Below are 13,036 nucleotides of genomic sequence, written 5' to 3' on the forward strand. Positions count from 1 at the left end.
TATCTTTCCAAGCTAATAGGATTGACCAGACCTTTCAGCCTGAGCTTGGGCCGTTAGAATTTCGTCCTGCTTCCCCAGCTTCTCGCCCTTCTTCTTCTGGTACAGGCTCAGTTGTGTACTCTCTGGTTTCTCACTGATGTCGCCAGTTGGACCATTCACACCTTCATCAAAGGATGCACACGGCCCAGGAAGCTCTAGCCTTGTTTCTCGGTCGCCTCTTGATGAGGTGCATTTCCTGTCGTTGTCTCTTGATTTGCTTCTTTTGTCCTAACTAGGTGCTTATGACAAACAGGTGAACACCCCCATATCAATGATGAAAGGGAAGGACCAGTCCCTTCATACCGCTGTCACTGGGTAAGCCCATAAACTTTATACTCCCTTTGTATCAGAATATAAGACGTTTTTTGGCACTGCCATAGTGTAAAAAACGTCTTATATTTTGATACAGAGGGAGTACATTCCAACGTCTTTCTCTTTACTGTCCTTCTGCTTACAAACCTTCTGGCTCTCTACTTTAATGCAGCAAGTCACCCTGTCCTAAGAATGCACGTCGTAAGCTGATACTCACACCCGCTAAAATCACATAGGTTGATAGACCGGCTGAAGGTGTGCCAAAGCTTTCTGTTGAGGCTGGAGAAAATGCTTCAACTGGAGATTCAGATGGCTCTGCATCCATAGCAACTGTCGACGTACAGGCTTATTTCCTTTGCTTGTTCCTTTTTCTAGAGCACATTTTTTCTTCTGTCATGGCCATCTTTCTGTGTTGGGAGCCTACACTGGGCACTGCAGAGGCTGATGTTTCGACTTCTGGGAATGACAAGGCTGTGCAAGCTGACTACGCAAAGACCAAGAGGTAAACTCCCTCTGGTAAATATGATTTATTCATCGTCTATTTAACTATGAAGCTCATTGCTTTGTGTTGGTTTATACAACTTAGGAGCAATTCTGGTGTCAAGAATGCTGGCAATGCAAAGAAGACAAAGCAATAACTAATCTATGGTCTTGGGTGATCATGGACGTACGGTAAACCAAATTCTTAGGTCTCTGTTTCTATAGAATGCATGTTTTCAATTAGATTTGCATATATGTTACAAGAGTGCCCCTTCTAGGACAAGTTCTTTTAAAAGGTTTGGTGATGGCTGAGTGTTATTTATGCCCTTTTAAAACAAGTTCTTTTAAAGAGAGTTGCTGGTGGTTGGGTTGTATGTATGCTCTTCTTGGACAAATTGTTTTGGAAAGCTTTGCTGATGCTGTATGATACTAGAGGTCCACCGGTTTCACCATTCCTTCAGCCTTTCATATGAATGTGTTGTGAATTACTCCTATAATGCCATTCGGCTGTGCCTTCTACTGCCATGATGCTTGTCCTTCTACTAAATGATCTACAATTTGTGCCGATGACTAATGAACTACATATATGATTCGTTCCATTGTACTAGCCGTTTATCCCTTGTATACTTGTGAGTTGTGAATGCCATGTGGAGGCGTTCATCTCATGAATTTCCTTGTCTTTTTCATCAGGTTGTTCTGTATATAGACGGTCGCTACTTTGGCGCAGGCCCCTAAAGCCTATGCCAACAAGGACAGGCCAAGACTAATTCACCGCAGTTGTCTTCATGTGCCTGTCTTTGCACCCTTTTGGACACGCTCCTACTACGTTTGTTGCGTGGTTTCAAACCCAGTCTTTGGCGCACAAAGAGCCATGTCAAAGCTCTGTTGATATTCCCCATTTAAGATCTGAACCAGGCCACTTTCAAGCATTGTAAATATCGCCGTTCGAACTCTCTGCTCTCCCCTGCCTCTCCTGATGATATTTCCGTACTCATTGGGTTGCGCTACCGAATCCATCTATAATTATCAATGCAATGCTATGCCTGTGTATTCCCTATGTTCAACCTTTTTATTTGGTCATAAGGTTTGCTTTCCTATCACTGTGCCTTCTTGAAAATGGTTGTGTGCTTGATCTCCAGCCTGTAGTAGATTTGCTGCTTTCTTATTTCACCTGGTGTATTCAGGTCATTCCATAATTGAGATATGTGTTTCCTAAGTACTCCCTTCGTCCCATAATATAAGAACATTTTCAAGCTATGTTAGCTTGAAAAATGTTCTTATATTATGGGATGGAAGGGGTACATGTTTACTGAGGATTACCATTTTCATGCGTATTTGTGTACTAATGCAGTTATTCATGCTGTTTTGTCGTTGTTATGATGTCTTGCATCTAATCCTTGCTTTGCCATACACCAGTGAGGTCACATATGAGTTACCTTCACCCTGTTATATATCCCACTTCAACCTGTTTGTGTGGTTGGTTTATATGGAATTCTTTCAGAAAGTTCAGACAAGACCTGATGGAATAACGCTATTTGAAAATCATATTAGTCCAGAGTTGCAAATGGCTAGCAAAATGATATATGAATATTCTTAGCTTTTTTTAGGCAAATGAATATATTCTTAGCTGATGTATTACATGCCATTTAACAGGTGATGGGCCGCAGTGAGAAAGAAAAAGCACTGTCATCCAAAGGCCGGCCATTTTCGATTCGCCGGAGTGTGGGTTCGTGCAACACACTGTTCTCGTATTGATTGATCTGAGTGTTACAAGATATACATGAGTGCCTTAACTAACTCACGCCAAAATAGGCCAAGGACTAGCGCTAGACTATGTAGAGAATACACGTTCGCTAACACCCCGCCGCAGTCGAGTCGTCGCTGCCTTGCAAGACGCAAAGACCGGACAGGAAAGACTGAAATGCAGATGTCGGTAAACCCTTAGTCATGATGTCGGCTAGCTGCTGTGTAGTAGGCACATGTACAATGCGAAACTCGCCGAGGGCCACCTTCTCCCTGACAAAATGAATGTCCAACTCGATGTGTTTTGTCCTCTCTGATGATGCACGGGATTAGTGGACATGTACACAGCGGATATGTTGTCACATAACACAACGGTGACCTTCGGTAGAGGGCACCCAAGCTCACCAAGAAGTTGTCGGAGCCACACGCAGTCGGCGACGGCGTTGGCGACAGCACGATACTCTGCTTCCACACTGGAGCGAGAGACTGTAGCTTGCCGCTTAGTGGACCACCTGATGAGCGTGTTGCCGAGATAAACACAATACCCCGATGTAGATCGTCGAGTGTCCGGGCACCCGGCCCAGTCCTCATCCGAGTAGGCGACAATGTCGGTCGATGGTGATGCCTGTAGGAGAGGCCCATATGTAGAGGTGCCACGAACATACCGCAAGATCCGCTTGATGATGGAGAGATGACAGTCGCGAGGATCATGCATATGCAAGCACGCCTGCTGCACGGCGTATGCCAAGTCTGGGCGAGTCATAGTGAGGTATTGCAGGCCACCCGCAAGGTTGCAATACTCAGAGGGATCACAGACAGGTGATCCGGCGTCGGCGGCGAGCTAGGGCGACGTGTCGACCGGAGTGGAGACGGGACAGCACTGCGACATGCCGGCCCGTTGAAGAAGTTCCTCGGCGTATTGAGCTTGGTTGAGGAAGAACCCACGCGAGGTGCATTGTACGCGGATGCCAAAGAAGTCGTGAAGAGCGCCCATGTCCGTCATCGCAAACTCTCGCTGTAGCTGACCGACGACAGTGTGAAGAAGAGTCGTCGATGAAGCTGCGAGGACAATGACGTTGACGTACAACCACAGGTAGGCAGCATCATCGCCCCGCCGGAGGATGAACAACGAGGCGTCTGAGTGCGAGGCAGTGAACCCGATCATGGCGGCGAAGCGAGGGAAGCAAGCCCATGGGGGCTGCTAGAGACCCTACAGGGACTTGGAAAGACGGTAGACATGATCGCTGCGAGTGTCGTCGACGAATCTAGCGGGTTGATGGCAGTAGACCTGCTCATCGAGAACGCCGTGAAGGAAGGCGTTCTTCACGTCAAGCTGGTGCATGGGCCAACCACATGAGCACGCCAAGGTAAGCACTGTCCGAATCGTCGCCGGCTTGACCACCGGAGAGAAGGTGTCACCAAAATCAATGCTCGGGCGTTGAGCGAAGCCACGGACTGGGCTTTATAGCGTTCGAGCGAGCCATCGGCCGGAAAACCCATGTTTGTACTGGGCAGACGAGGCACGAGTGTCCACGTGGAGTTAGACATGAGAGCATCGTACTCACTTAATTTGCAGAGGTGGAGCAACCCTGAACTTGGCTAGCCACCGATCGTGGAATGGGAGAGATCACGGACGCGTGAAGATTGGTGTAACGTGGGTTGGGATGAAAAATCCCGTGCCGCGCACGCGTCATCATCGGATGAGGTAGGCGCGCGCGGGAGAGTTGGGCGTGTGGTTGGGAGTTGATGGAGCGGGGCGGGGAAGTGGTGGATGGCTGGGACGTGGGAGTGGGTTGGGAGCGGGACGCGGTGTGCATGGGCGATCCGAGAGGCGTGGGCTGCATGGAAGCCACAAGTGGCGAGCCGTGAGGCGTCAGTTGGGGCGGCGTCCATGCAGGAGGTACGTGAGGCAGATTAGGTGGATCTGCGGCTGATTCCGGTGATTCAGGAGAGGATTGGGATAAAGTTTTGAAAGGGAAAATGCTCTCCAGTCTCCACGAACGTAACGTGCCGAGAGAAGAGGATTCGCCGGGTCAGAGGGTTGTAACAGCGATAGCCCTTTCGCTCGTCCGGGTATCCCAAAAAAACGCAAGCCACCGATCGTGGCTAGTATGTTGGGATAACAAAGGCAACCAGCCGAACACACGCAAGTGACGGAAACCTGGCGTGGCCAAAGAGAAGGTCGTGCGGCGTGGTGAGAAGATTTGGTTTGCACGGGTGCCGGTTGATCAAGTACGTGGACGTGGATACCACGTCGAATGGAATCATCATTTTGGTGCAAACGAAAACTTGGTTCGACCTGGTGGTTCGGTTGCCGCTAGAACTTGGAAAACTTTGTGGTGTTCGGACGTTTCAGCAAAAGTGAAAATCTTTGCATGGAAAAGTTTGCTTGGTGTTCTTCCTTGTTATGGGGTACTAGCGAATAGACACATCATAACATCGAGTCAATGCCCCAGGTGCCCTCTGGAGTGTGAAGATATCAAGCACACCTCATTTGGCTGCAGGTTTGCAAAAGAAATATGGTGTAAGTTGGGACTGCTCAAGATGGTTGAAACAATCATGGTTGTCGGTCGTTCAGGAGGATTGATTCTGGAGGAGCTGCTACATGCTAAGGACCTAGTACCACCAACACATGATGTGAATAACATAAAAGAGCTTATTCTGATAGCGGCTTGGTACATCTGGTGGCGTAGACGGCAACATGTGTTTAGAGAAGAATCAAGTCCAGCAGATATTGCAACAATGTCCATCCAAGTAATCACTATGAATAATATAAGAGCATGTAGGAAAAATGTAGAGAAGAAGAAGAGTGTTTGGAAGAAACCAAGCGAAGGGTTTGTCTGCATCAATGTAGATGCAGCTTTTGATGTAGAATCTTCTACTGGAGGTATTGGAGCGGTGGCCAGGGATGATATGGGACGGTTTCTAGCTGCGTGAAATGAAGAAGTATTTTATGTTGTTGATGCGGCTACAACAGAAGCGCTATCTATTCGACGTGGAATCGCTTTGGCAAATGAGATGGGCTATAACAAAATTGTTATTCAGTCTGATTGCTTGGAGGCCACTGAAACTATGCATGCTGGAGGATTCTCGTCGACGGTAGCTGCTCCGTTCTATGAGGACATTTGTATACAGGCTACTACTCTTAGTAGAGTTGAGTATTCATTCTGTAATAGGGATGCCAATTTTGTTGCTCATAGCCTAGCTACGGAGGCTAATCACAATCACAATGTTTGGGTTGATGAACCTCCTAGTTTTATCATTTCTTTGCTTGTGGATGATGTAACAACTATTTGAAAGCAATAAAGTGAGCCATGATGGCATTCCCTAAAAAAAAAGTACATGGACGTGGAAAGGGCTTCGGCCCATCAGCGATGAGGGAGTAAAGTCTTTTTTTTCCTTTTTCTTTTTTTGAGAATGACGAGCCCCAAATTATACAGGAGAATGATTACGGTCATACAACCAAACCTCCTGTACCCTACTTGGTACAGCTCCAATCATCTTGAAGTCCCCATGATCTTTTGCTTCCATCGCCAGGTTGTGCGCGAACTTGTTCCTTTCCCTGCTGATCCAGTTGACTTGCCAGGATACGAAGTGCCCCAAGCACTCACGTATATCTCTGATAATCGGAAAACAGTGGGCTCGGTTTGTGGCTTGCGGAGTAAAGTCTATTTTAAACCTTGTATTTGTAGAGATGGTCGGAATCGAACCCTGAACTTCAAACCCCTGAAGTCGACACCCTGTATTCGTTGATCCCGGCCAATTTCAACCCTAAACCTATTTGTCGCGTTGGGAAAAGGACAATCCCGACCATAATAACCTACTTCTCTCACTGCCTATTGGGACAACGCCGATCTTTGGCCTCAGCCTCGCAACAGATCCATCTGCCTACATCACGGACAACGCGTGCACCTCTGGATCACCAGCGCCGGGAATGGTAGCTAGCGAGGTGGCTTAGAGGCTGTGACAGGAGAAGAGCGCCGACGAATAAAGGAGAGGAGCAGCAGTGAGGTACGGCTTGGTTGCAGGTTGCACCTGTGGCTGGATTGGAACGCCGGGGGCGTGACGTGCAGGTCGATCTCGACGATGATGACGCGGTCGACTGTGCCCTTGGGAGGCGAGCAGGCGGGCTAGTTCCGGACCTGACATCGAGTATGGCGTTGTCTGAGCAGAGCGCGGCCTGACGCGCCAGTTGACGAGCATGTGCTGTGCCCAGCCCACGGCGTGTACAACTGGAACCGCCAGTCCCACGCGGCCGCACGCCGGTGCAAGCTGCTACGGGGGTTCGCTGTGTGTCGGGCACTAGAGCGTTCCCGAGGCCGACGTCGAGGCCTCGGCGACGAACAGGTCCTGGAGCACGTACGGCGGCCGGTGCCAGGAAGCCGTCGTTGGTGTACGTCTCAGCCTTCACGATCAGCACTACGAGGGAAGCATCGACGGCGCGCGCGCGCGGGCCGGCGCCGGCGTTCGGTCGATTTCCTAGCTACAAACTAGTGCCTAAGCAGTTGCAATGCTGGATCGATTTTCCTAGCTACGCAACACACGCACAGGTACGTAGCTACCTTTGCACTAGCTAGCTACACACGTACACACCTGGGTGCAGATCGGCTGATCTCGCCGGAACGCACGAGGCACGGGCACCCGGCCAAGACTGCCGCTACTTGTCTCTCCCCCGTCGTTCGTGAAACGGGTGTGGTGCGGTGCAGGTCCCTGTCTCGGCGCCGCGGCTGTATCATGGCTCAATGCAAGCGGGCGCGCGCGAGGGACCTGCTACAGCAGCAGCCTCCTAGGACCGGCGCGAGCTGGCTTTTCCTTTTAGGGCATGTCCAACGTGGGGCGCCGGGATAGGTATCCTCGTCAACTGGCAGTTCCCCTTTTAATTCCTGGCGTCGCTCAAGCATCGATGCAAGAAGTAGCAGCGAGCGCTTCAGAGGGTGCTTGGATTTAAGGGACTTATTTTAGCCTGACTAAAAATAATCTTTTTAAAAGGCTAAAGTTTCAAACACCCCTGACTAAAGAGGGGCTAAAACTAGTCTTGAGACTAAATTTTTTTTGTCAGGGGTACCCCTACTAAAATGTGAATTAGTCCTCTCTCTCCTCATTTAACTCCCCTCCTTTAACCCATGCGAGTTCTGTATTGGAGGGTTTGGAGGATAATAAATACTCATTAGTATTTGGATCCAAGCATGGGTGAGGCTAGCAAATTTTAGTCCCACTACTTTTAGTCATGAGACTAAAACGTATCCAAGCACCCTCTCAGCCACTTTTGCTTTGCGGGATAACATGCACCGATTTTATTAGCGCCTATAAACTAGCGCCTTGCGTTGAAACAAACCAACGCTTAGATAGTTTTCTAATTTTCTGATATATTTTTATTTCCCTAAGGGCTTGCATTGAATATGATTGAGTAATTATTGTAGGGGGGGGGGGGGGGCGGAGGGTGATATGTGGGCCAACATAGTCAACCAGAGTAGTGGGTGATCCCGACCGGGATCGTCTTTTCCCGATGTGCCAAACAACATTGAACAGGTTTGTGGTTGAGATTGACCGGGATCGCTGAGCATAGGGTACCGACTTCAGGGATTCAGAGTTCACGGCTTGATTTTGACCAGCTCTACAAATTCAAGGTTTAAAATAGACTTTACTCTCGATGAGGCATGTAGGCGTGAAGAAGAAGAGTCGGGACGCCGTCATTGAGGGTGCGGAGGATACGCTCTGCCTTGCCGTTTTGTTGACAAGTGTAGGGGCATGTAAGGCGAAGGAGTGTGTCGGGGGATGCTAGGAGGGAGCTATTGGCAAGGTTGTCGAATTCGCGGCCATTGTCAGTTTGAAAGCTAAGATAGGGCGAGAAAATTGAGTTTTCACATAGGCATAAAATAGAACAACTAGGCGGTGAGCTTTGACGAATGGAAAGGTCCATATATAATGTGTGTAGTCATCAAGAATAACCAAATAATACTAGGGCACTGATAGGCGCCGGCGCGCCGGCCGAAATTTCGGCCGGTCGGCTGCCTAGCGTTCGACCGAGCGCGTATTAACAGCCTTGATTAGCGCACAAGCTAGACCCTCCCTTTCCGTACAGGCTTGGAGAAAAAAAGGACGACCGCGGCTCTCACCGGACACCCCACGCTCGCCATATGCAGCTTCGCTGCTGACTGCATAGATCCGCCGCCGGCCGGACGCAGCTCCGCCCTCGTCCCGCCCCTCCCCCCGCCTCCATGGACGAGCTTGCAATGTACCTCCTTCAGTTGCTAGTTGCAGCAAAAACGCCCGCCTAGCAAACGCCAAAAACAGTTGCAGCAAAAAAAGGCATCTTCGTTTTCCGTCGCTCACCGTCGCGCCAACTCGGCTCGCCGGTTCCAGCAAAAAAAAATCGTTTCATCGCGGAGCCATAGTAGCTTGCGGCGCTGCCGCTTGCAGCTCACGGTGCCGGTTGTAGCAAAACACGACATGGGACGTAGCAGGACGTGATGCTGATTGTAGCAAAATCCGGGACGCCGTTTTGCACGATGAAGCAAAATGTGACGCCGGTTGTAGCAGTGTGGGGGCTGGTGGTAACAAACCATGACGCTGGATGTAGCAAGCTGTGACATCGATTGTAGGAAATACACTACGATGCCGTTTGCGCGATGAAGCAAAATGGAGTGCCGTTTGTAGCAGCGTGGGAAGTCGGTTGTACTAGCACTTTGCGATGTGGTTTGTAGCATGTAGCAAAAACCAGGCCGTGGGGTGCCTCGGGTAAAGCGCCAACCCGTTCTTGCTGCTCGCGGTCGCCAAGCCCGCCGTTCGTGGCGGCAGCTCCCCCTGGACACCGGACACCGTTTGTAGCTAGGGACGCCATGCAGCTACTCAAGTTTATGGTGCGTGTGTGTGCGCTATGGCTAGTTGGGAAAGAAGAAGGTGGCGTCCAGGGGAGGAAGAAAGAAACGAATGGAGGACATCGATCCACGTGTAGTGCTTGGGGCCACCAGCACGTGCTCTCCAAAAAAGAAAGAAGATCGCGACCCGTAGGCAGCCAGCCACACCGTAGGATTAGTGCTAATCCTATGACGCGCGCTCGGCCGGCCGGTGTGTAGACGCGAAACGTTTTCCATAATACTCATAGTCGGATACACTCATGACACGACTTGTCCATAAATCACAGTGACAAAGTTCAAAGGGAAAAGTGGTGGAAGAAGTAGAAGAAGTAAATGGAAGCCTAGTGTGTTTGCCGAGACGACAAGCGGCGCAATGGGTCGTCCAACTCTTATTACAACTAAAATCAAAGTAGGTAGAAGCCTTGGCCAGGACGGCGGCCGAGGCGCTGGTGCCAGAGGTCGGCCGTGACGGCGGTGGTGAGGCAGTGTCGTGGCGGCACGAGGTGTAGAGATCACCGGAGGAGTCACATCGAAGAAGCATAGTCTTGGTAGCGAGGTCCTTGATAGAAAAGCCATAAGGGTCAAATTCAACCAAATGGAATTGTCGCGAGTAAACGCATGGACGGAAACGAGATTTTTAATGAGAGATGGGGAGATGAGGATTTCAAGAAGAGAGAGAGGGCGGGAGGGGCAGGGAAGGGTATTGGAGCCGACGACGGTAATGGGCAGTGTGGAGCCATTACCGACAAAGATAGAAGAAGGAGAAGAGGGCTTGGGAGGGGAGTAGGGTATACCGGAGCCGGAGCTCATGTGGGACGAGGCGCCGCTGTTGAAGACCCACTCGCCGCCTGGTGCAGATGGCGGGTGCACAGACATCTGGTTGAGAGCGGCGATGAGCGCCGCTTGATCCCATTGAGTCCCAGGCGTGGTCGAGGCCTGCAGTGCCTGATGCATGGCTGGGCCAGGGGGCGGGCGCCAAGTATGCCCTGAAACGTCCCAGCGGCGGTGGTGGGCAGAGCGGGCGGGCGTGGGCCATGGAGCGGGCCGCCGAAGGCGCCCTAGAGCAGGCCGCTGGAGGGCCCCCCGCCGGAAGACGAGCTACCGCTGTTCGTCGGATTATGTTTGTGTTTCTTCTTGCCACGGTTGTTGGAAGTCGAGCCGCCTGCGCCTGAGGAATTGGCCCCGAGGAGAGCTGGGTTGAAGGAGGTCGGGGCTGGGGCCGGCGGCGGCGGTGGGCGCACCGTGTAGAAGGCGCCGGCCTGGGCGAGCAGGCCCGTGCGTGTGGCGACACGCGCCTGGTGGCTAAGGCGCTGCTCTTCCAATTGAAGGAATGGCCGCAACTTGATGAAGGTGGGCTGACGGCCCCTGGTCATGTGCGGGACGGCATGCTGCAGGCTATGTCGAGGCCGCGCAACACATTGTGGACGAGGGCGCGGTCCTTGATGCGATGGCCCAGATCTCGGAGAGTATCAGCCATCTGCTTGAGCCGATACGTGTAGTCGACGAGGGAGAGATCCCCTTGGATGAAGCTGTGGAACTCGTCGAGCAGGTAGGTGATCCGGGCGTCGCGGTTGCTGTGGAAGAGAGAGCGGAGAGAGTGCTAGAGAGAGTACGACGTGTCCTTGCGATCCTCGACGATCTCCAAGGTCGAAGGAGTCACGATTGTGTTGTACCAGGAGACGATAGCGAAGTCGTTGAGGGCCCAATCGGAGGTGGCATGCGCCGGCGAGCCATCTATGTGATCGGTGAGGCCGAACTTGGCGAGAGCGGCGAGGAACTGATGACGCCATAGCCCGTAGTTCTCCTCGTAGTCCAGGGTGACGAGGACATGATCCCGGGTGCGCAGACCTTGGATGAGAGTAGTGGGAAGGGTTTGTGTTGCGACCGGGAGGTCGAACTCTTCGCCGGAGCTTGAGCCGTTGGAGGAGATGGAGGAGGAGTCGCTCATGGTCGCAAGGAGGAGGAAGAGAGGCATCGGAAGGTGAGGATCTCAGATATCTGATACCATGTCAGAGACCGAGCGAGAGGAGGGAGAGAGGGGTTCGTGCAACACACTGTTCTCATATTGATTGACCTGAGTGTTACAAGATAACATGAGTGCCTTAACTAACTCACGCCAAAATAGGCCAAGGACTAGCGCTAGACTATGTAGAGAATACACGTTCGCTAACACAGAGAATCTTAAAAGAAGAATTAGGTAACTCCCCGTGCATTGCAACGGGGCATAAATATTTTGTATGCAATCAGCGTGATTTACTTATCATAGCATAGTGCACATGCTTTGCTACGGGGCCATAATAAAAAGGTGCAAGGAAATAATTTTTCAAATGACTACGCATTCAACTACCATTTCTGCCTTGCCACAATGCAATGTTTTCAAATTTAATCCCTTTTAACAATCATTTCAACTACATTTGCAGTAGCTTCATTTAATAGTGGTTATAATTTCAACAGTGCGCTGAACTGCATCATACTTCCTCCATTCCACAATGTAGTGCCTATAGATTTTTGTGAAAGTCAAACTTTGTCAACTTTGACCAAGTGTATAGAGAAATCTGTCTACATCTACAATATCAAACATGTATATTCTGAAAATATAACTCACGATCGATGTATCCAATGATGTGCATTTGGTATTCTAGATGTATCTACTTTTCTCTATAAACATAATCAAAATTTGTAATGTTTGACTTTTGTAAAAATCTATGGGCACTACATTATGAAACGGAGGGAGTACATACAGATGCCAGACCATACGCATCAATCCACAAGCAACTGATTTGAAGATGTGCAAAAAAAAAAAAAGCTAAAGCATTCAAAAGTGTTATTAGTTGCAACTCTTATACAAGAGTACTCATACAAACCAAAATATGTTTGCAGTTTACCTATCTAATATAATAAATAGTTGGAGGGCAAGCAAAGACAACCGTGCCTTGAATATTTCCTAGGAGAGACCGTGCCCTGCAAATTGCAACCCACGCGCACTTGTAGCTGCACATAATCCACGTCGGCTCCATGCTACAGGGAGTTGGCCCTGCTGAGAGAAAGAGACTACGTCAGAGGTGTCACACCCAGCAGCAGCTGGCTTACTGCATGAGTGCAGATCCTGCCAGCAACATCGATGCTCACCTGCCTGTCCGTGACCGAGATCCAGAACGGCAAACCATTGAATGACTTACATGATCAGATATTCAGATTGCAGGATAAACAAGCCAAAAGAGAAGACGGGATGACCCGAGTTACAGAAGAGACCATACTAGCGTATGCATCCGATCTTGCGGGTCTGCACCTGCATCGCAGCGTGCACTGGTCTCGTCTTCGCCTGTCATGACACGGGGGCGTGCCGTCGATCCGATATTATTACCCATGGCTGGGACGGCGCCCCGTGGCCTGCGTCTGGCCTGGGTCGTGTGCGCTTGGCACTGCCCCATTCTCTGCCGGGGATGGCGTCGCCGGTGGCCCGCTCGTCGCTCCCGGTGCGAGGCTGTTGGAAGACCGAGCTCCCGGCGCGTTTTCTGCCTCAGGTGGGCTACTGTGTCGTGGCCACATGCAGGCGTTCATGCCCGTTGGTGGGAGAGCTAGCCTCCTTGGATCGGGGGTGGGAG

The 13,036-nt window shown here is 50.7% G+C and overlaps 1 protein-coding gene across 1 annotated transcript; it reads right to left on the reverse strand.

Annotated features, from left to right (window-relative positions):
- Nucleotides 1-2,684: 2,684 nt before the first annotated feature.
- On the reverse strand, nucleotides 2,685-3,337 carry LOC141039162 (secreted RxLR effector protein 161-like). The gene is made up of 2 exons (XM_073506472.1): nucleotides 2,980-3,337; nucleotides 2,685-2,887 (listed from the first exon to the last, which is right to left on the reverse strand). The coding sequence occupies exons 1-2, from the start codon at nucleotides 3,335-3,337 to the stop codon at nucleotides 2,685-2,687; spliced, it is 561 nt and encodes a 186-aa protein (XP_073362573.1).
- Between the last annotated feature and the right edge of the window lie 9,699 nt (nucleotides 3,338-13,036).

The sequence above is a fragment of the Aegilops tauschii genome, chromosome 1 (genome assembly GCF_002575655.3).
Source record: "Aegilops tauschii subsp. strangulata cultivar AL8/78 chromosome 1, Aet v6.0, whole genome shotgun sequence".
Taxonomy (NCBI): domain Eukaryota; kingdom Viridiplantae; phylum Streptophyta; class Magnoliopsida; order Poales; family Poaceae; genus Aegilops; species Aegilops tauschii.

Excerpts from the sequence above, each read along its gene's own strand:
- LOC141039162 (XM_073506472.1), bottom strand. The coding sequence starts at position 3,337 with ATGACTCGCCCAGACTTGGCATACGCCGTGCAGCAGGCGTGCTTGCAT. Across the intron at positions 2,888-2,979 it reads GTGGCTCCGACAACTTCTTG|AGAGGACAAAACACATCGAG; the intron begins GTGAGCTTGGGT and ends GTGCATCATCAG.